Raw genomic sequence first — 25,532 nt, forward strand, 5'->3', positions numbered from 1 at the left:
TGTATTAGCATTGGGCATTAACATTGGGTATTAACTTGGGCTTGCGTGTTTCTGTGTAATGATTCATGGAGGAGATTCACTCTTGGTAAATCGAGGGAGATTGAGAAGATGAAAAATGTCATCACAGTTGTTACATTCACACATTTTATTATATATAACAAAAATAAGTTTGTCTTAAATGAGAGAAGTTCATAAACAGATACAAGTCCCGTTGGAGTCGGTGTCATTGTAAACCTTGTCACAAATGCGTTCCCGTTTTTGTTTTTGTTTGCATAAAAAAGCGCAAAAAACTACGAATGTAATTCTTATAAGTTTGAATCAACATCAACATTTCATTAACATTTATGTTACGCGCTATGTCCTAAACAACCAGGGAAACAGAATAAAGCGCAGTAGAAAAATTACAGAATCAATCATAAATTATCTTATCAATTTCAAAAAGTCCTTATTCAGCATAAGCTGTTTATGTATTTGTTCACATATATTATGATGTACGTAAAAATGTATCAATTAGCCACGCCGTCACACAAATATGATGATCACTGTTGATTACAGTATGCACTCACGTGGTGGAGTGTATTCAAGGTACTCTGGAAAGTAAGTCTCGATTCGAGTTCTGCCATTAGCTATTTTCTCAGCCAGGATATCTTGCTTGTTGAGGAAGAGGATCACAGATGTCTCCTTCAAAAATCTGGTTATATGGAGAGAAGAAAGCACGCAAGAATTACATCTCTCTATGATATCTAAAGAGTTTGATCGCAAATCAAGTACTATACGCCATATATTTCGCGATTCTAAATTTCCGCGAGTCAGGAATTCCCGACGATTTCGCGAGTGGTTAAATGCGTGGAGTCTTGTACTGAACGGAGAAATGTACACGCGTATGTTAACATTCACATCGGGATCAGAGTCAATATTTTAATTTCTTTAATATCTTTAATTTCGCGAATAGCACCCGACTCTCGAATAGCACCCGACTCTCGAATAGCATTCGACTCGCGAAATTCGCGAAAATAAAAACCTCGCGAAATATTCGGCGTATACAGAACTCCATGCGTTTTGATTTGAGATGTGTGCTATTAGATCTGCTCTAAATGAACAAAAATATAATTGGATCTTTTAAATCACAGCTTCAAGAATATTCATTCCGCTTTATGTAACAAGTGAGGTATCTCTGGAAAGGTTTCGTTCTGCCTTATCTGACAATGGACTTTCATTAATATGTTGAAAATTGCTCTTAAACCGTTTTGAGCTCAATCTCTTCATTTTAACATTATTATGTATGTTTGATCATAATAATGTATATGCACAATATACCTTCTTTACAAGGCAGAAGATATGAGAACAACCCTATACAGCTATGCCTGTAATAAGTTGAGAGAACGTGTGCGTTTAATATAGCTCAATAGTAAAAAAGAATGGGATTCACTTTGCCTTTACTTTATATCGTTCCACCACAGTGCCAATTGTGCTGCTTTATAACCCAAGGAACGGATGGTTCGATTTCCTCAAACCTCATTGATGTTGATGTTCGTCACACTTGTCCTCTACATTCACTGACTTCATATCATCACATGCCTGGTATAAACCCTTTTAACTAATCGATATACAATGTCTGTTATGGCTACGACAATGTACTGCATTGGTCAATATATGACTTGTATGTATGATTCAAAGTAGAAAACATGGAAGAGGTGTAATGGTAGCTATACAGTACACTACTATACAGTAGCTATACAGGGTACTTTAATACACTTTTCCAAGATGAATATATATGCAGAGCTTAAGACGCCAAAGCGAAATTCATAATATTTCTTTTTGTGCGGACAGGAAAAGCACAAACAAACAAACTGAACTTATTTTCGCCAAGTTCACGCTAATGTTCTTTTAAAGCTGAAAGTTTAATGATAATCACTTATCAATGCTATCGCTTGTTCATTTCAATTAATCTTAACGTTAATTTGAACATCGATGTGTTCACAATTCATTCACTTCTAGAGAAGTACAATGCATGGATAATACAGGCATAAATGTCGAGCTCCGAACCTGTTTTTCCATAATCTCTCGTACAGTGACAGTGACTCCATTAGTCTGTTCTTTGAGTCGTCCTCTCGTAGATTCAAATCAAATCCACTGCAGGCAACCACAAAAATCAAGGCAGTGATATCTGTAGTCAAGCGAAAGAAGCAGGGGAAAAGAAACAAACGAATTGATTAAACTTGCTGCAAACATCCACATACACAGTATTGTTCTCTATGACATGACAGTGAAGTGAAGAGTTTTGACTGAAAAAAAAATAGATAAACGCCATTTTTAACGGTTTCAACAGAAACGTCAGCATCAAATTGAAAAAGAAAGAAGAAAATGAAACTTTTTCGGTTACACTGCTCTTAAAAAATCTTACACATAAATAAAATGTTGTAAATTATCACAAAAAAATCTTGTTTTCTTGATTTTCAGCAGATTAATTCTTGAATTTATCGAGTTGTTTGTTTTTGCATTAAAATTCTTATTGAATTTCATTTTGATTACAATGCATGAGATTGATTTGATTGATTGATTGATTGATTGATTGAGAGAGAGAGAGAGAGAGATGATTGATTATTTCAAGTTTTACGCCTTCTATTTTTCCAACGTTAACTCATAATAATATCACTTTAATTTTCATGCTTGTGCATTTTGTTTCTCTTCAACTTTCGAGATAGAAAATAATTATAATATCACAAGTTATGATTTTGTGCGCAGAGCCTACCTATGTGATTCTTAGCTACGAACTATGACGTAACAAGTGTTGGCAATCAACTTTCTTAAAATGAAACGCCGATCTACTTCTATCAACATGATAGTAACATTTTTTTTTCCTACAAACCTGAGAAACATTGGATCCACTTCTTACGCTCATCCCGCTGTCCACCAACATCCAGCATGCTAATCGTTAACAGAACAAAGTTAATAGAAAGTTAGCAATAGAAAAATGTAACTCTAGAGAGAAAAAAAAAATTGAGCCAAATACTTCTCAGCGTTTCTAGATAAGGTAAATCTACATAACTGTCATTTGACCTGAGCAACAACAATAAATAAAGTTCACTCTGAAAGCAAAATAAGCACAGTCGTACCACGAAAAAAAAAAAACAAAAACATAAGCTGTAGGATGAAATACATGACTTTTTACGAGATTTATATTTTAGTTTTGTTTGTTTTTTCTTAAAAAGATTCTTATATTGCTCACTTCAGAAGACCGCACTTTCAGCTTTAGTTAAAGAAAATCGTACGTCGCAGAGGACAATGCAGTCATCAAGATAGCAGTTGAAATGCTCCCTTCTCCTAAGGCCGCCACCCCCCCCCCCCCCGGTAAATAGGCTACTTATCAAGCGAAAATTGCCATGTACTCGCCGAACGTTCAACTATATTCATGAACGTCCCATTGCTGAATCGATCTTCTTCAAGGTTTCATCAATCTGTCATTTCGTGGTCGTCGCACTTTATATCCCACTCGTTTTTACAAAAGATCGGGTGTGGGCGTGGCTGAGGGTGGGAACAGAGAGGAGAAGACGCAGTAACCATGGTAACTTACTGGAATGTGACGTTCTTGATGTCAAACCATGTTTCCACCACTCCTGTTGTCACTTTCCTGGTCCTGACAATATCCTGTTCGCAAAATTAATATAAAACAAAAAGAAATTAAAAGCTGTCATTTTAGAGAATTAAGATCGAAACAATCATGTATGTATGTTTGATGATGTATATACGTAATGTATTTGATATATCTTATGTCTGCCGCCCTGTCTGTCTGTTTGTCTGTATGTATGTGTGTAATGATTATTATTTCATGCACGTACAGTATTCTAATTATCCTTGACTTTTCCTCTCCTCCTCCACTTCCATTTTGCTCCCACAACGTAACTAACGTAAACAAAGGAAGTATGTTACTTAACTTTACATTAACCGATAATTATGTCATATTGATGTTGACGTTCATCGTAAATTGCCTTGCAGCATTTGGGGGGGGGGGGGGGGGGCGTGGGGGGTTGCTCACTTACTTTCGTACCAATATTATACAACTGACAGTCATACCCATCATACCCATGTGGGTACTGTAACTACCAGTCTTGCGATCATCATCACTCTGTACTCTATTAACTAAATAGCAGAAGTGTTTTATAGGAAGCGTATAGTTTTGGTTGAGACCTAACTTCAGGTTTTTAATAATTTTATTTTTAGAGGGGTTGAGATAATTAGACAACGCTCATGATTTAATGTGTAGGAGTTTGAAATTCCGTGATATTTGATAAAAATTGGTTTTGAAATGGCTGTGATATCAAAAACAGAGCGACCCTAATAAGAGTGGGACCCACATTTTATTACGATTGCTTTGTTTTACTTTGTTTTTGGATATCTCAGTCATTCCAAGACCGATTTTCATCAAATAGACTTTTAATGCCTTTTAGAATGGCGATGCTCTGTACTATTTCCTAAGCGCTTTCTTGGTATCTCATAAAAGTTTAAAGCCCAATTCTCATCTCCACCAATACTATACCATCTTTTTAAGCCTTTCTGCGCCAGGGACTTTGGACAGTGTGTGCAACGCCAATGGGATTTTTGAGCTAATCGGCAGTCAAAGCACAGGCAGGGTTAACCGCGCTCGTTACTTTACACAAAAACTACAATCAATTTCAGAAAGATCTCATGCAAATATCAAAAGGTGGTTGTGTGTTTGTGTGTTTTTATCGTTATATGGGTTACATAAAAGTACTTGACCTCAAACGACGACATGGTTTCATAACGATGGATGTAAAATTAATATTATGTATCACATCATTGGTTTCATCATCCATGTATCTTACTGACGTCCCGCTGATATTGTAATTATGTTTATGGCACAAACCAGATTTTAACTGCAATGTCGTCATATCCTTTGATTAATCACGTCTGCCCGAGTTTCAGTGGATAGTTTACGCATTGTATATCCAGTCATTACCGAAATTACACGCTATGTTGCTGGCCCTTACTCCACGTAAATATCGTACAACCGAAAATGATCGATCACTTAAAATTCAATCCAAAAGAAGAATTCTGAAAGCTAATATGTTATAAACGCGAAAATGTAGGACAACAACATCAGAAAAAATACCATATGCATACAGTGCAATACCACACGATGTACACCTTTTCCCACTTCTTTTGAGTTTGAACCGTTTTTAGTTGTTTCGTTGTAAGGAAATTCTGTCATATCATTAACCATCATCATATATGTTTATTGTGACGGCCCTTGCAAGCTTTCAGCTCTGAAATGGACGAGAAAAAAAACGCAATCATTTACTCACTTGCATCTAAACAATTCATTGAATTTTTCTTCTTAGAAAAAAGAATTTCTTTATATACCATTGCTGCATTTTTATATGCATTTTCGAGTTTTCGGAAACGTTGCAGACATAAATGAAATTGACAATTGAAAATTGAAAAATTGAAAATTGAAAGTGTTTAAATTTCAAACTGTCACACTTTTTATTTTTCACTAGGTAGTGATATTATGAGCAATCATCGACTTGAAAAATGTAAGAAACGGTAACGTCACCTCATCGCCTCAAATAATCTAATTGACTGGTAAATCTCTTTTGTAGAATCAAAAGAGTACAAACGAAAGAAGACAGGATTTTTTTTCTTGCACTGCTATTTCTTGTTTGTTTTGTTTTCACACAGTGTATCGCCATGGTATTTGTTATGGGTAACCCTTTTGTTGACCAGTTATGAATATGATTTACATTACCGACATTGCTTTGTGAACAATGTGGATATTTTTTTTTAGCTGCTGTTGTTGTTGTTGTTGTTGACATAATAATGGTATCAATTCAATAATATTGCATTGTTTCATGCCTTGAGATAGGCTGGATAAATTGCATCGTTTGAAAAGGAATAAAAAAAGAATATGCTGTATATCCACTTAATCAAAGATTGTCAGTTATGTAGAAAAGATGCAGAAGATGCTGAAGTATTGACCCCCCCCCCCAAAAAAAAAAGAAATAATAATAATAATGCACTTTTTTTGGATAAAAGATAAGATCATTTATTTACAGAACTTTAAGATGATGACATCACCACCGGTTTTATGTCCGTCTTGTTGCGACCGTACTTTACTTTTGAAATATGAAATATGTGAAACTATAGAATTATGAATAAAATGATAATGAAAATGCTAGTAGTAGTAGTAGTAGTAGTAGTAATAGTAATAATAATAATAATAATAATAATAATAATAATAATAATAATAATAACAATAATAATAACACGTGTCTTTCTGATCTCGTATCTGATTTTTATTACCATGTTCTTTTTTATTTTGCAGAATACACATTTAAATGTGCTATGATTTGGACGTGCACATGTGGCATGATTATGTAAGACAGATGAGCATTAGACTGGAAAACATGACCTTTACATAGAGGATTCAGGAGGTCAATGACCTTTATACTGTATGGCCTGAAGTGACCCGAGAAGTGCTTACCTGTTCGCTTGGTACGAAGTCTGGTTCCTGAATGTCTGGTAGTTTGTCTAGAAAGCTGCGGATCGAGAGAAATCAACATAGTAGACCATTGAAATGCATTCTAATTGGGGCTTCGTCCTATTTTTGTTTTGTTTTGTTTTGTTTTGTTTCCTCACTCCGGACGCTTAGGCATTACTGGTGCGACGCGGGCCTGATATGTCAATAATCTATCACAATGAAAACACGTGGGGTCAGTGTGGATGCAGGGCGCCGGATTCGTTCTGCGTCGTGGGGTATTGACAGACCCGTTCGTCTTCTTGGATTATGGTGGATTCGGGACGTTAGGCTCACATACAACACACCTTGGTATCCTCTCTCCGCTAGACCCTGATCCTATATATCGATCTAGTCTTCGCAAACATACAGGTAGGTGCGTTTCCTTGAAAAGAACGTGCCCCGCTGAAGCTTTACAAAAGATAGAATGGCTGTGCAAGGATATGCAAAGTGTATGATACCTGATGTACGTATTGTACACATAACACTTCATCCACAGTAACTATTTATAGGGTGTCTACGCGTGCATATCGTGGTACACACACACACACACAAACGTATTCATTATTTGAGATTGACCACAAAAATCTGTGGGCATGAAGAAGTCATAGCTAGAATTACTTTAGATGACAACGATTCCTTCCCCGGGCTTATTACAAGTCTTTCTCAATGATATTTTGAACCCTTCGGGGAGAACATATTCTAACATGTTCCCCCTAACCAGTCTCCACATGTATATAACTTCCTGTCTTTGACTGAACAGGATGTACACTTGCCCGAGTGGGAGGGAAAAAAAGTGAAATATGGCCCTGGGGAGGGCAATATATTCAGATGTACCCACCAACACAGGCTGGGTTAACGCAGGATCAATTGAAGAGTTTGTTTGCAAAAACCGATAAGTCCATTTTTGAAGATTTTGAAGTACGGTCTCTGTCATAAAGTACAAAATAATACCTTTGAAATGATATATTGGTCACTACATATAAAGGTATATTTTTGAAGTTATGGTCAAAAGAAGCAAAAATTTTCTTATTATTCTCTTTATTTTTCTTGACCTTTAATCGCAAATATCTCCATTTGACAAATATGGACTTATCGGTTTTTCTCAACAAACTGTTCAATTATTCATCAAGGGAAAGAGAAAAACTCAGGGTTGCATGGGGTTGTATTACGGTTCGTTTTTTGTTTGTTTTGTTTTGTTTTTCATTCAGCACTATAAGAGGGATGGAATTCATATAGGGGGTCACTTCTCATGCATGTATAATGTGCAGTAAGTGGATATAGAAAGCATTTCATAATGCTATAGTTATATTGAAATGCGTATCGGTATTCTAGTCTATCAATGCAACTATCCAGGTAACAGACCAGATATACACAGCAAGAAAGATTTATATCATTCTGACTTTCCTTGAGAATCGGTATACATAATGGAGATTCGAACCCGACATATTATGTCAGGTTCGAATCCCGATGGAATCCGATTTTCTTTGCTCATTGTTCCACTAATAAATTATATTCATTTCTGGTCAGTTTCCTTCTGTTCGCGTTTGTTATACATACATATATATATATATATATATATATATATATATATATATATATGTGTGTGTGTGTGTGTGTATGTGTGTGTGTGTGTATATATATATATATATATATATATGTATATATATATATATATGTATATATATATATATATATGTAGTAAAAAATTTTCAGACCATAGACTATTAGATTCAACTGAAAGCCGGAAAAAAAGAGCAAGCTGCAAAATGCAAACCTTCAGATGATAATGGGAGACACTTACTACTTGGCGCTGTCTATAAGCTGGAATTCATGGGAGCGTAGGTAACATGTCTGTACTCCTTCGTCGCGCCACAGCTTTTGTGCGTTCTCAAGGAATTCCTGAGAGAAAGAGAGAAAATATAAATAAATATATATTTGATATATGAATATATTTGTATGATTCATTTTCCTTTGAATCACCTTTTATTTTCCTAAGAACAAAAATACACCTTTAGTTAACTGGATACATTATTATATTTGATATATAGATATATCGGTATGGTATGCTTTTTAAGGTGTTCTTTTTGTTGCGAATCAAAATACACGGTCTATCTAATTAGTGCATTACAGTTATTCAAAGAGGGATGCTATTCCTAGTTTTCTTTGCTCTCACGTAAATGGGCAGCTACCAACACAGTGTGTGAGAAATCCAGACGAAAGCAACAGTGTTGGAGTGTTGGACAAAACTAAGTTCCATTCTATTTTTGGACCTCATCGTATGCTTATCCACCTCACTTCCTATGTCACAACGATCTATTATCTTTTCACATCCTCGTAAACACACAAGTTATAGTTAACACTTTTCATGTTTTGGCCTTTTATGAGAGGTGCCCTGATTTGTTCAGTAAAACGAAAATTGTACATAATACCTTTTAGCACTTTTGCCATCTCTTAGTACCTTTAGTAATCTCATTGTGTATACATTATTACCATCAATATCGTATGTTCAATGAAGCTCTTTTTTGATAAATAGTTTTAGATTACTTAATCATTATGTATTCGTTATGTATTTGATATGTTTCTTAGACTGTTTAAACTGCTGAGTGCTATGTATTAATGTTGATGTTAACACAAAAGTGTAGTGTTAAATCGCCATTATGTATTCAATTTTCTTGTACATATTGTGCTGTTGTTATAAAGTAAATAAACTCAAATAAATAAAAATAAAGTCAATAATGATCGCAGAAATAGTATTCCCATGGTGTTATGTACAATACGAGAAAACCAACTACAGACAGTGCGTCAGTGTTTTGTGAAGAAAAGAATCTATAATCTAAAGTCTATCATTGATCGTTTTTGTATCTCTCCAACAACTAGTTTTGGCGATGGCGAATACATATAGATATTCTGCTGACTAGACGTCCAACATTGAATTGATGATAAACCCTTATGTAATAAAAACTGTAGAAAATACGACTTGCCATTTCAAAACCGTGTAAATTTCAGATGTCATTTCTAAAATATCGCGCTCTTTCGCGCTACAAATCGTGTCACATGTTGTAAAGGTCAAACCTCGTTGCTTTCACGGAATGTGCAAGACTGCTTATTTTTAGCTTGACATTTAAAGAGGAGAATATTACCACCGTCCGATCTAACAATCGCATCTCCCTCTGTACAAAATTATCTAGCTCAGTTGATTTCATTCTATAGCGCATTGATTGACAGGTTACTCCCGAGGAGGACCTATCAAAAAAGAATGAGAGTACTCGACATATTGAAACAAAAATATTGAGATGGTAGTGATGTTGACAAAACGTCCTTTTAGTTGACATTCCAAACTTGATGATCTGATGATAATGACCACGTTTTGAGATATACTCGCTTTTATTATAATTCCAAAAGGCATTTACACGTCGGGAAAACCCCTTAGTAAGATGATTTCTTTTTCTTCTTCTCCTCCTCCTTCTTCTTTTTCTTTGTAGTACTCTCCGTTTTAATAGGACTATATCATTGTTGGTTAACTGATCGTATAGTTGTTTTTTTTTTCAATTGTTGGTGAATATAATGGACTGATATTATTTTCGTTTATATTGAATGCATCATGACTTAAAATGATAGAGCTGCAGTCTTTCTAATGTGTTCCAAATTCCACAACAATGTAACAGAATATCTTTTTCAAGTTTTAAAATGACTTAATGATCTCATTGCTTTACACAAATTTAATATCTGATAGAAACACAGATTAACAAATGAAAAGAATTCATTTAACTCTGTTAGCCACGTTAATCTTAATATGTTTATAGGTATGTGTGTAAAAATTGTGCGCATTTCACTTATTAGAACAGTAAGGGCTAATTAAATTAGTTTCTAACGCATTATATTGTTCACTACAGTGGACTCCCGTTATAACGAAGTCCTCGGGACCGGCAGTTTTTTTTCTTTTTAAATATATATATCGAAATTTCGATATAACCGAACAAATAAACAATAATAAAATTACATAGAGCCAATAATGTTGCGGGCTTGAATGTCTATTTCGTTGTAACCAGAATTTCGTTATAACTATGTTCATTATAACGGGAGTGCATTGTATCTCCATTGTTTTCTTCTCTCTTTAAAAATACCAGGGAAACTGAAAAATCCGGGGCGCTGGTTTCCCTCGTCACGTATTCTGCGCACGGAGAAAGTTCGGCGTCTTTCAGCACCACCGCCGGTCTCAGCAGGGGCATTGCCTTTATCAGAGACTGGGAAGTCACAGAGAGGAAGATGGTGGAAAAGACATGATTATGTGACACTGATGCAATGGAAATGATGCAAGTGATGTAAGTGATTTAAAGGGGCATTCCAGACGATTTATGTAATTTCACATCATGTATTACATAAACAGATAGTGCCATGTATAGATTTGTGACATTTATTGTGGTCCTTAAGCAGACAATCCAATACCCTGAAAACCCCAAAACATGATACACAAAAGAAGGATGATGACATAGGAGGCTCACATATCTGAAAAAAAGGTTTCCTTTAATAAAAAGCGCAGCAGAAAATGTGATAGAGACAAGGATATTAGGTACATATATACTTAAGAAAGATACATTATATGATATGTTGTATATATATATATATATATATATATATATATATACACACATACATATACATACATGAGCCTATTTGTATATAAAGAAAGAAAGAGAGAGAGAGAGAGAGAGTAACGGACAAAATAGATAGTAGAAATAGAGAATGAAAAGCAAACACATAAGTACATTCGACAGGAAAAAACATTTCGAGCAACCCGAATTTGATCAATTCCAATGATAAGACAAGCAAGTACACATAATATATAAGAACAATGTCAACATGGCAAAAATATTGTAATTGTAAGAGATTGTGGGTATTTTAGGCTGATTAGCTGACTACCATTACCCAACATGCAGAATGTTTTTTTTTTTTCGAGGTTTTTCCGCAGACGATCGAACACCTGCGGTTCCATTGCCCCGTGGTGTCGCCGAATGTCTTTCATCCTACAATGCGCGTTACCGAGTAAAAGTCAGATACGATGTCATGCTCGAAGCTAGTAGATTATCATGAAAAAACCCATGTTGTCTAAACACGGGAAGTGGTTTATTCAATGCGCCACCGCGTCAAATCGGAGCTAAAAGTAGAGCCCCTTTTCATCGAAAATTGGGCGTTTTCACTTTGTCATGCAAACAATCAAAGATGAACATGAAGGGGATGGAATCCTCAGTACTTTTTGCTGGCGAGTCACTGTAGCATTGATCTGAGCTAAAAGTGGCTCCAGGACATCTTTCTATATATACCTTGTCATGTCTTGTAAGCGGCCAGGAAAGGGAAAAGGAATTAAACGTGCAACTATACAAAACCAAACTTCCACAACGCAGATCGACTGTTTTTTCTCCGGTCGAAGCGTTATTTGCAAGGCTCAGCGGTTTCAGCGAGCAGAAATAAGCTCATCATGAATTTTACATGGAATCCGCTGGGCCAAAAGATACATCATATCTGTAGTGTCGGTGTAATGTACCGCTCGCGTAGCACAACATCCTCTTACAGACCCACGCTGGGCGATGGTGAAGCGACTATCTAAAAGGTCAACCAAACGAGAAAGAGACCTGACTATAATAACGATCAACAACAGCAAGCTTAAGGTAAATTTGCATTTTGTCTGACCGCAAAGTTTCCCTCTCTTTTCGTAAGAACCTACAAACTCTTTCGATAATCATTCAGGCACAGTAAGTAATGCTGGCTCGTTGCAATTCGTAGATATTCTGAGTTCACACTTTCTGCTGATGTCACGCTTTTAAATGCGTGCTAATAGTTGGTGTTTGTGTGAATAAAAGACCGCAAGTTGGGTCTGTTTTTACAGTGTGCTTATCATCCCATTGGAATCCGTTTTGCATCTTTTTAATTGATACAATTTTGATCGAAAGTATACACGAGCTGCAGCCAGCACGAAATCGTAATAATATGCAATATGATTTGTGCTCCTCGCTTCTCACTATTCCGCTCAATATCTTATACGGTTTACTTCCACAGGGACTTATCATAATATCCAACAGTACTAGCTGTTCATCATCGCTTTTTCTTTTCCTGTAACAAACTATAGCGCCATTTCAGATGGTTTTCTTCTCCGTCGTGCGAGCAGCGCTCCCTCCGCGCTGGCGATGTGCTATTGTATCCGCCCCCACCCTTGACCTACTATTGCAATCTATTCTCGCACTCCGAGGTTAATATTGGCTAAAAATAGGCACGCTCTTCCTACAGAGTCCGCAAGCTCCCTTCCGTTCTATCTTCTTTTTCCTCCCTCTCTTTACCACCTCTCTCTCTCTCTCCCTCTCTCTCTCTCTCTCTCTCTCCATCGCGTACGAAACTTCAGAGCACTCATCCTCCCGTCGACTGAGCTGTTGCTATGGTTACGTTTTGGAAGCCATCGATTTCCAAACGGCTGATTCTCGCGCCGTTCTTACCATACAGCTGACTCGTCTCTTCTCCTACTTTCTTTCCCAGTATATTCCTGTTCTACCTCCCTCCACCGTTCACCATTAAACAGAGCTCAGCATGAATAGATGAGAATAATTACACGATTGTGTGCATGACTTACAGAATGTGAGTACATCTAGAAACATATGGGCCCGCACACTTGGTTACTCGTGTGCACAATATAAAACGGTCTTATATCAACCAGGTGCGTTTTCACACGACAACATTATTAGAGAGATTACTGTGCGAAGGCCGCGTTATTTTTCCTTGCATGATCCACACCGGAATTTGTGGCCGAGACACGTGCAAAGTATCATTTTGATGACATCCCTTAGGTGGAAGTTAATCTGGAGAACAAGGGCAAAAGGAGATTGGCATATCTCGTCGAAATAATAAAGAAATAATAATAATAATAATAATAATATCAATACAAATAATAATAATGATGATAATAATGATAATAATAATAATAATAATAATAATAATAATAATAATAATAATGATAATAATAATACTAATAATAATAATAATAATAATAATATCAACTATAAAAATACGGTCTTCTTCATTCAGGATGGCATCTTCAGTGTTGTCACTGCTCTGCCAGAGGGCCCTATAATTATTACTATCCTGGCGTTGCCAGGTGCCCATTTTCAGACACCTGGGTCGAAAGGGACATGGTGGGTAAAAACATCTTGTCTATGAACGGAAGCACTGGACGGGAATCGAACTCGGGTCCTTCGATTGAAAGTCAAGAGGCTTGTCCACTATAATGCCACACATATTGACGTATCTCAGGGCCGGCGGAGCGTTTTCAAAAGTGGGGGGGGGGGGGGGGGGCACTTCCGGGTTTCATGAGCTCACAAGCAAAAATTAAAATGAAATGAAAGATCTCTATCTATTTCTTTTTAGTGCGACTTACGCACTTCCGGGTTAAAAAAAGTGGGGGGAGGGGGCCCAAAGTGATGACACCTTTAATATGTATCCTTGTCTTTTGATAATCATCGTCACACAGACAACCGTCACAAAAAAAAGGCATGTTCTACATGCCTGTCTCCCTTTCATTTTGTGCTGTAAACATCACTTTGGTCTCTGCCCATTTTTTTTTTTCTCTCTCTCTTGTCAATCACATTCTATTAAATGACATTTGGCTGGGAATCTAAAGTGAAGTGAGCACGTGACGTTCACAGGACATGCAGTGTCACAAAATGAAAGCACACACCAAAGCTTCCATTCAGAGAAATTATTTTCCAAGCACTGGACTCTGAACCTCAGCAAATTGAATTTCCATCAGGCCTCTACATCAATGACATTTTTGTTTATACGCCTCACGACCGTGCGATCGACATTACCAAAATATAATATATACGCCATTCACCTTCGTTTTGACAAATTAATCCTTTATACTCGCGTGATGTACATTATGATTTATGTAGTTGTCTTTTTTTTGTCACCTACTTTTGTCATCTGTATGATATCATTTTGTGTGCAAGCTTCGTTGCCATGGTAACCATCCCAATCGTATACTTTGCATGTTGTTACATCAAAATGACAGTAAACAAAACAAAATGAATTGAATGAAATCGAAGGTCGCTGAAATGATCCCCATTTGACTTTCCCATTATGTAATTCAAAATGTCGCGAACTTTTGTGGTTATTGCGACTATATCTATCGATTTAAAGGGCATGGCGGTAACGATTGGAATTTGCTTTTCATTATGCCGATATAGCATCAATCCACAATAGCAATTTGTAAACGTCTTAGTTCTGGTATAAAGGTGACCTTTAGAGACAAGTTTACAGTTGTATTCTCCGATTGCCACCGAAAGGATAATCTTTCTACCAAAGGGTGTGTCGTACGTATGCCATAGATATCAGTCGAGACGAGCGCATTCAGCTCACATTACGATTCGCTGCCCCCATTGTTTCATATTGATTGGGTTATGCTATAATAGTGGAATAGTTTAGCTCACCTTACGCCAGGTTAGCGTGTTTTAAGCGCAGGTAACAGCTTTGTCCGTTGAGAGCAACTCCTTATCTATCAGTTTTAGATTTAGTTGTTGTGGCTGCTGCTGCTGCTGTTGTTGTTTTTATGAAATAAGTTTGAGATTATTGTCATTTTGCTTCTGACGAAGTGTCACAATGTGACCAATTTTACCCCCCCCCCTTTTTTTTTTCTCTCTCTCTCTCATTAGTATTTGGATCATGCTCACGTCTCAGTTTTATTTTGAATTCACTAGGTTGGGATTATTATAAAGTTACCAGTCTGCCGAGCAAGTCAATAAGACATAGCCCAGGGTTTTGGCATATTTCACACAGGTGAGTTGAATTGTGTAGGATGCAAAATATTTTGTGTTTGTGTATGTACACTGCAAAAAGTCCGGTGTTAAATAGTGAACACCGAGCTGGTGTTAAATTTTCGGTGCTCATTTATGGTGTTAAATTAACACCTCCGGGTGTCATTTCCAAATATAAAACTGTTTTTTGAAGAGTTTCTTAGTAACTGCACTTCTTGTTGATTTTTAATTTAAACAAGACGATCAAGAATTTTACATTAAAATACTAGATTTTTCAAAAAATGTGAAAATAAATTTACACCACAGTAACACCAGCTGGTGTGGTCTCTTATTGAAGCTGGACGAGTGTTAAACCATTGATATTAACACCAATAAATATCAAATCAACACCATGTGGTGTCATTTTTGAATTAACACCAGTACAGTGTCAAAATAACACCAGGTACAGTGTCAAATTAACACCACGAAGTGTCAGGTGAACACTTTTCAACACCATCACAGTGCATTTTCTACACCTGCGGGTGTGGTCCTTTATTGAAGTTTGATCGGTGTTAGATTTAACACCCATGGTGTTAAATCTAACACCGATGTTTTTACAGTGTAAGTGAGTATGAGAGTGCCAAGATATGAGAGAGATCGAGTGGGTGAGAGTGGACAGGGATGACACCAAGAGCTCCTTCCAGAAAGATGTGAGGCTGAGGAGCTGCCACCCAGGCTCCTATGTGTGTGTAGTTATAGAATATAGGATCGAAAAACCCACCCAGGCCCCTTTGACTCATTTTTACCCTACTAGCTCGCCACCATAGATAAGCAACTATCAGCATTTAGTTTTTTTTTCTTACAGCTATTAAACATTCTTCTTCCTCTTCTTCTTCTTCTTCTTCTTCTTCTTCTTCTTCTTCTTCTTCTTTTTGACGGGGGGGGGGGGGTATTCTTTTGATGTGAATGAATACACATCTTTGTATCGAGAAACAATGATCAAATAAGGATCTGTCATCATGGCACACACGTCGTAACAGCGCATGCGCTATAATCATGCATATCCATTCGACAGGTGTGTATATTTAGAGAGGATGTAGTCTGAGCTGAAGGCTACACTTACCACAATCGATTCCCGCACATTTTCCATGATGATGGGGAGGAATTCTCGCCGCTCGCTGTAACAAAAAAAAAAGAGACAACTCAATTATGTAAGTATACACGAGCGACATGTACAATATTAGTTGAGGGCACCTACAATAATCATAATACTGTGTCATGATCCAACGAGCCGACCGAAGGTCGAAGCTAATAAAAACCGAAGGCACTGGCACCCACACAAACACACACACACGCAAACACTCTCACACTCACATGTATTCTCTTTTCAACTTGTTTCTTTTTTATATTTTTTTGCGCTCTCCTGCATTACGCATATATGTTTTTAACATACATTTGAATATGAAAGCTTTACGCATTCGTGTTCGATTTAATGCTACTTATCTTGTTTGCTCTTGCGACAATCATTTTTACAGCAAATTCTTTTATTTTTTAGTTTAAATTGCATTTTTCTTGTTTGTTTGTTTCTTTTTTTCTGTAAACTTGGATGAAACTTACATACACGCTGCCACATTATGATAAACACTTCACTTTTCTTTCTGCAATAGAAAGAAAAGAAGAACTAATGCGTCGATAAAACCAAAAGAGGGCCAGAAGTACGTCGTTTGTGCATGTATACGCGGCCACCAGTGAACAATAACAATATGAAGGTCTCGGAGTGCACATCTAGTCTTATATTCAGTTATTCATTCATTCATTCATTCATTCATTCATTCATTCATTCATTCATTCATTCATTCATTCATTCATTCATTCATTCATTCATTCATTCATTCATTCATTCGCTAGATGGAAGGTTGTTCGTGTACACTTCAAACAGAGCTATGCCCTTCCGCATCTGAATACACGATGTTATTCCCTCGTCTTACTTGCATCCATTTCACAACACAGCTTGAGTACAAATCAGAGTATAGACGACCTCGTCAACTCCTTCATCTAAAAATATCTCCTATGATTCTGTCGATGTCCGGAACGTCATCTCTCACCTTCTTTATTTTCTGCCTTCCATTTTCTCTTTCTTTCATTGACCAAGGTCCTATAATTCTCGGCATTTCTCAAGGAATACAGTCCAATAGAGTGGGGGAAAAACGTTCCGTCAAACTTCGTTTCAGGGTCACTCTTGGTACTGTATACCTTTGCTTCTGTATGATTGCATGCTTAAATAGGAGCAACTAATGGATTAGGTTACAGGCCAAGATTTCAGCAGAAATTTGTTGAATGTGTCGCTGCGAGATGATGAGAAGAGAGACTGATATGGAATTTTTCCTGATATCTTAAAATCATTGGAAAAGTATGTACACACACAAGGGCACACACGCACACACATGTATATATATATATATATATATATATATATATATATATATATATATATATATATACATATATATATATATATATATATATATATATATATACATATATATATATATATATATATACATATATATATATATATATATATATATATATATATATATATATACTGCGAGAAGGGGTCTCGACCATTTACAGTACCAGTGTTGCTCCTTCATTATTTACATTCAGTGTGAAAAGAAGAGCAAGGTGGACGTGGACCTTGCTCTTCTTTTCACACTGTATATATATATATATATATATATATATATATATATATATATATATATATATATATATACACTCAGCAAAAAAAAGTAAGTTCCCCCCTAGCATTTGTGGACATATCTCAAAAAGTATTCAACCGATTTTCATAATTCAAACGGAAATGGATAAAGAATTTTATTACTCATAACATGAGTGGCAAATCACTGCCACCAGATATCATTATTGGTGTGAAAAAATGCATTTTATGTCAAAATGCATGGAAACAAAAGTTGCACTTTAGTGATTTGCAATGACTTTTACACAAATAATCAAACAATCACTCATGATTCTGAACATTTAAGCATGGGTTATTGCATATTTCTCTGTCTCTTTCTTTTCATGAGCATACAGTGAAGTATTTGATAATTGATAATGTCCACCATCCGCTTCAATGACCAGCCGGCATCTCCTCCTCATACTATTAACTAAAGTTTGTACTCGGCGCTGCTCAATGTTATCCCATGCTCTCTGCAAGATGCGCTATTCTTGCAGTGAAGTGTCATCTTTCAACTTCTTGCTCGCTTTTCACTTAATGATATCCCAAATATTCTCTACTGGATTACAGTCAGGGGATCTTGCAGGCCACTCCATACGTTCGACGCCATTTCCCTCAGCAAACTGATCTATAGGGCATGATGCAAAATGCCCACTGGCATATTAATGTGATCAACCTAAATTGGAATTACAAATCACATGGCTTCTACCAATATTTTCATATTGAGAAGGCCTATTGTTCAAAAAGTATGCATATCATCTGTTTAATAGGGAAGCACATTGTACCTGAAGAAATTCCTGAGAATTACACAATTTAAAAAGATCATTTGCTAACCCACATAGGAAATGTTTACAATATGCTTCCTATGGCCTAAAGTGCAACTTTTTTTCCCATGCATTTTGACATAAAATGCGATTTTTTACACCAATAATGATATCTGGTGGCAATGATATGCCATTCATGTTATGAGTAATGAAATTCCCTATCCATTCCCGTTCGAATTATGAACATCTGTAAAATATTTTCTGAGATATATCCAAAAATGTTAGGGGGGAACTTACTTTTTTTGCTGAGTGTGTATATGTATATATATATATATATATATATATATATATATATACATATATACATGTATGATCATTAGAAATTGTTTGTGTTCATCACCACTTTACCATGTAAAAGTAAAAAAGTCAGTATACGTGAGAAGGCTTTGTTTGGCTACGCCATCAGCCTATATCGTAGAGACGAGTATAATGCGTTTTTATGTATAGAGTTATGGGGATGTGCGTGTGTGTGTATGAGTGTATGTCTGTTTATCTGTGTGTGTGTGTGTGTGTGTGTGTGTGTGTGTGTGTGTGTGTGTGTGTGTGTGTGTGTGTGTGTGTGTGTGTGTGTGTGTGTGTGTGTGTGTGTGTGAGTCTGTGTCTGTGTCTGTGTCTGTGTTTCATGCTGTCCTGCATGGTGCCGATCTTTTACAAAGCAATGACAAACAGGCGCGTATACATGCAGTACAACTCGCTGTGCCAATAAAGTATAATATTTTTCTTTGACATGACCGATAAAGCGAACCCTGCCCGGAACAATTTGGATAAAGCGACCTGATCTATATCTGGCCTGTTTGTTATTGACTTACGAAGATCTCTTTACATGATTGGCGGTGATTTTATTAGCATGTGCCCTTGACTGCTGACGTACCTCCCAGGAACGTCTTCCAAATATAATATGGAATAATTAGGTTCATATGAAAAGTTCGAGCTGGCCTTATTTAGAGTCGGAGTTCATTCCTACTACATAAGGAGACTTTTGGAGATAAAATTAAGCTACCGAGACTTTTTGTTGAAATGACACGGTTTTCACATCACAAATTCACGGGTTGCTTGATCAAAATAATTGTTCATTAATCTATATCATTTCCTTTTTCATTTGATTGTATCCATCAAAGTCACCCATCAAAAATCTTTGTGAAAATTATTTTCTTGGGGAAGGGGGAGCTTTGTGGGTGCCAAAAAAAAAAAATGATAGAAAATCTGCGATATATACGATTGATGAAAAGGTTCCAAAACTTCTGATGTTTTAAAGGAATGGTAAATTTTTGGTTGAGATGGCGATTAGATTTTCACTTTTTACGAGATAATTAGAAACCGCTTATAAAATATTAAAAAACATGCAAATCTAAGATGAATTCAAGGTTTACTCGATGAAAATCGGTTCTGGAATGGCTGAGATATCCACACACACACAAAAATAAAACAACGTGGTCCTAATAATAGGTGGATCCCTCCTGTTATTAGGACCACTTTGTTTTGGATATCTCAGACATTTCAAAGCCGATTCTCATCAAATAAACTTTGAATTCATCTTAAAATCATATTCTTTTTCATATTTCATAAGGGGTTTCTCATTAGTTAACTCACAAAAACGTTAGAAACCTGTATACACCATCTTTAACCAACGCTATACCATCCCTTTAACCTACATTCACATCAGCATAAGTCAACACGCAATGAATACCAGGAGACCTTTTAAAATGAACACTTATCAAGTGGACCGCGTTCAGTTACTCGTGAGGACAACAAATCAAGTTTAAAGGCACATTTTGGATAATGACGACGTCAATTAAAACAGAAACATTTTCTTTTTTAATAGAACACATACTCCTGAGTATAGTGTGTGTGCCGAAATAGTTATCTCATTTTAAGTTTTATGAAATATGTCCTCTATACTATAAAACAAGTGCCATCTACTATATATTTTATACAACAGAATCAGATACACAGATGCTCTAACAGCAAATAGATACACTGAGATATATTTCATCGACATTGTCTTTCGAATGATCCTCGTTTTATCAGTTCGGCTTTTTATGTAGATCACTCTTTTCCATCTCTATATGGAACTTTTGTCATGCACCACTGCAAAGTACGGATTGTTTCTATAGTCATTCATTTATATATCTGTATCAAACTTTTATTATTTGTATTTCTTATAAATTGTTAATTATATGACTTTCGAAATGTATACACTGTATTATTATTTACATTTTATATAAATTGTTAATAATGATTTTCAAAATGTATACTATGTATTTTATACTCTTTGTTGGGTGGAAATAAAACACACTTGAATTTCACTGAACTGAATTGAAGTGAATTATTTCTCTGAAAAAAAAAATATTTTCTTCTCTTTATCTCTACTTATTACGAACCTTTCACTGTAGCCTCCTTTATGCAGAATCTTCATCTGTTTGACGATTGTACTCTTGCCAGATTCCCCAGCACCTGTTTCATGACATAAGAGAACACATTAGTACATTGATTTCCTTCAATATTGTAACGATTCACTTTATCATCCTATCACGTATGTATTTCGAATTCAGTTTCAAAGAGTAATCAGCATAACAGATTGAAAACAACTATACATTGCTATCTTTTAAAATCTGATTGTTTTGTAATTATCATTTTGTGATATCCAGCACTTTTAAAAGATCGTCATATAAACACACACACATACACACACACACACACACACACACACATATATATATATATATATATATATATATATATATGTCAAATCATAATCATTCTGTACTATACGTTATCAAAGTGGCGAGGTTGAACGTTATACAGGCCATCATCATTAACGACAGATAGACAGCGTCACATTTTAATTTCAAAAGACGATACGTTCTGCGCCGCGCCCTTTTGGAAATGCATTTTAGCCAGCCCTTACAGAGAGTGTGTGCCCATGACTTTATGTATGTGCTAGTGTGTGTCTCTGTATGTGTGTCTATCCGTCTTGGTATGTTTGTGATGATGAAATTTTATTATGAATGCCCAGTTGGTGTGTACGAATGTGATTGAGTGCTGTTTCGTATCTATACTAGTACTTTATAGATGCGTATACTACTTATCCGATAACATTGTACATAGAACGATATCGTACACTCGTATTAAAATAGACCTGGCAAACAGACCAAAGTGTAGTTTTATACATTGCTACTTGATGCCATTCACTTTATTTTTAACGTGTTTACATTGTGCCTGTCATCTTATGGCTAAGACTGTTTTGCATTCAACTAGCCTTTATTACTCTTTGTCGTGGACGAGATATCACGCATTCCATTCTGCGATGGGCTAAACACGTCTGTGACACATATCGGAGGCGTCATTTGAGGCGTTTCGCAGCTCCACTATACGGTCCCATTTTCAACCTTCGTTAATAAAATCCAATGATAATACGACGTGTCAAGTTTCATAACCAGCGCTCACATCTAAGCTCATTTGACACTGAGCACTATACGTACTACTCTTGAAATGTCTGCACCCCCATTCCTCTCCCCCCCCCCCCCCCCTTCTCTCTCCCCCTCCCTCTCTTTTTCGGTTGGTTTCAGAGCAAAAGCACGACTTGCGTTATGAGACTGATTGATACTGGAAATGTATGCTACATGTAATCTTGGGCATAAAGCATTAAAATCATCAGACAGTCATAAACAGTGGCATCACTCCTCTTTTTGATAATTTGGATGATTTTGTTTCCATAATGTGCACGCATAGAGACTATCCTATGGTATTATGCGTTCTAAGAACTGTGGCCTGTTGCATAAAAGTTACTATTGTGGTAACTTTGCCATCCAATGGTAACTACCATGGCAACAATACTCAACAGCCAATCAAAATCAAGAATTGCATGGAAGTTACCATTGGATGGCAAAGTTACCATAATAGTAACTTTTATGTAACGGGCCCCAGGTTATTATCATTATCATTATTATTATTACTATCATCATCATCATCATCATCACCATCATCATCATCATCATCATTGCTACCATTATCATTATTACTATTGAATCTCATGAGCTATAACTTTGGAAATCGTTTGTGCACAGTGATCTATATAAGAACACTTATTTGTCTTTTTTCCTGTGGTAGACCCTCATAAACATGGCAATGTCTTTGGCCGGCGTATTACATTAAACTAGATCAAGGTTTGTCGAGAGTCGAGTAACTTTGATGCTCATTACAGGGTACGCCGGCGACGGATGTAGTTAAAGTCGTTCGAGTTTTAGCATGCAACATTCATTACATACATACCCTCAGCTATGTTTAATCAAACCTGTTTAAAGAGGATATAAACTTATATCACGCAGCAATGGTGCCAGAGCAACGGTACTTTTCAAGGGCAAGAATGATGTGTAGGGAAGAAGAGACGCGTAAATCCTCCAGTGTGTGAAATATTTGACACACAAAATACATGATTGGCTTATAATACCTTCTGCCTGCCACATTTTACCAATTGCCTATATAAAACCTGGGCCCTGTTTCATAAAGCTGTTCGTAAAGTTGCGAAAAACTTACGAGTGACTAGTGATCAAAGATCTGATGTGCTATATACAGAATTTCCATAATTCAGCACAAGAACTAATCACCAGTCGCTCGTAAGTAGTTCGCAACTTTACAAACAGCTTTATTTTTTTTTTAGTGGGTCCCTCCATTTTTCGATATTTTGTGTAATGTTATATCGTCTATATCACTTCAGTCAATTTTCATTACAACATATTTGTTACCCATAGTTCCACAATTATGTTTTCTCAATTTACTTTGTTTTGATTATATGTAACCTTATTCTCTGTTACCAAAGAAAGTGAAATGTTTATGTTCTTTCGAAAAATGAAATGAAGTTTGAATTGAATTGAATTGAAAAAAAAACACCCCCAGGATACATCACCAAGAAATGCGTATTGAACAATAGGTTTGATGGAGTCTGTGACAGGCAAAGGATTTCAGATGTTTAGCTTATTAACCCCTTGAGGACGAGTCCCGAGTATACTCGGGCAAGCGTCTATGGGAAAGTAGTAATATCAAACCGTCCTAAACGGGTTAAGAGTCTTTCAGAACAGAATTGTGATATTACCGTAGACAGTTATAGGATTCCTAAAGACAACTATCACACAACAAAACACACACACACACACACACACACACACACACGCACACACACACACACACATGAACTACGCAGATATTAACACGCAACAGAAAACACGATTACGTTAACTCGTCTACCGATTGTATTATCGATCGGATGTCTGTTTCAGCCAAAGTTCGATAGATTAATTTGATAAATAAATAGAGAGAGAGAGAGAAAGAAAGAAAGATAGAGAGAGTCATAAAGGGAGAGAAAGGGATACGTGGTATAGACAAATATAGCACACTAAGTAAAGAGAACCACGAATACTGTTAAAATGACGAGTGAGATGAAATATGTGCTGGTAGTTCAGCCTATTCATCCCGCTCTATAGTTATTCCCATATCACTTGCGGAAGTCTATGTTAACTGATGTCTCACTGAATCGTCTCAATATTTTAAAGGGTAGTCTAGATGTAGACTGTATGGTGTTCAATGCGCACGCGTTACTTTTCTCCTACAACTACAGGAAAGGGAGTACATAAAAACCACGGCTGCCAGCTCGGTTGACTCTGTCCTCAACGCTGCCAATTGGCTGCGCATGCCTAGCTTCCTATCAATGTCATCTAACAGAAATGATATATGTATCATATATAATATATGTATATATATATATATATATATATATATATATATATATATATATATATATATATATATATATATATATTGGCTGGCAGCTTATGCTGAATGTATACCCTCACAGCGATTGCGTAACTTAAGCTTTTTTGGGGGGAGGGGGGAGGTTGAGATCTACACTGGGTTTTTTTTTCAGTTTCCCTGAAAATAAAGCGGTAATGCAAGGTAACAATAGTCGAGAAAGGAAAATGTATGCGAAGTGAGAGGTACTTCTTAACAATCTATAGATCAGGTAATCCTTGGGTAAGCTTGCAGGCTATCACAAGAGAAATACATCGGCAGACACACACACATTCATTTATTTTCTATCCTATCATTTACTCCTTACGCTCCTACGTATATGTATGAAAAGCTCTGTTTTGTTTTGTTTTTTTTAAACCAAGAACAGAATACTGTAAACGCATGTTCACCTATACCCGGAAGGTATCAATTTGTAATACTTAGGCCTACTCTATAATTCAATAAGGTCACTATCATGAAATTATAATTCATTTAAGAAAGCCATATGATAAATAGTCGTGTTGCATATAATAATTCCTGGGGCTTGTTTCACAAAGAGTTGTGATTGATCTTACGCTCGATTTATTGAGCGTAACTCGTTAAACGTACGTTCAATAATGCGCCAAAGTTCTGTTTCTTAAGGACACTCACGTTTGATTTCAATAAAAGTCAAGCGTAACTTTCAGTAGATTGAGCGTCACTTGCGATCAATCGCTAAGTTGTTTATGAAACGCAATTTGCGATTGAGTGCAACTTACGCTCAATCTTTACGAAACAGGCCCCTGGTTCCCTGCTTTGATTACCAAGACTTGGAAAGGAAAGAGAAAAAGCTTTAGTCCGGATGGGGGGAGTAGTTCCCTAACGGCATTGAACGG

General features: G+C 36.4%; 1 protein-coding gene across 1 annotated transcript in view; it reads right to left on the reverse strand.

Moving 5' to 3' along the window:
- The window catches only part of LOC139738838 (guanine nucleotide-binding protein G(s) subunit alpha-like), a 43,352-nt gene that overhangs the window by 2,596 nt on the left and 15,224 nt on the right, over positions 1–25,532 (reverse strand). The window contains exons 3-11 of the mRNA XM_071649474.1: positions 21,255–21,327; positions 16,436–16,490; positions 10,663–10,782; positions 8,340–8,437; positions 6,503–6,557; positions 3,575–3,648; positions 2,870–2,928; positions 2,047–2,167; positions 567–691 (exon numbers count right to left, since the gene is read on the reverse strand). Coding sequence (XP_071505575.1) covers positions 567–691; positions 2,047–2,167; positions 2,870–2,928; positions 3,575–3,648; positions 6,503–6,557; positions 8,340–8,437; positions 10,663–10,782; positions 16,436–16,490; positions 21,255–21,327 — 780 coding nt within the window. The remainder of the gene's footprint in view (positions 1–566; positions 692–2,046; positions 2,168–2,869; positions 2,929–3,574; positions 3,649–6,502; positions 6,558–8,339; positions 8,438–10,662; positions 10,783–16,435; positions 16,491–21,254; positions 21,328–25,532) is intronic.

The sequence above is a fragment of the Diadema antillarum genome, unplaced genomic scaffold (assembly GCF_040938485.1).
Source record: "Diadema antillarum isolate AM-2024a unplaced genomic scaffold, OU_Dant_1.0 seq00000769_RagTag, whole genome shotgun sequence".
Classification (NCBI taxonomy): domain Eukaryota; kingdom Metazoa; phylum Echinodermata; class Echinoidea; order Diadematoida; family Diadematidae; genus Diadema; species Diadema antillarum.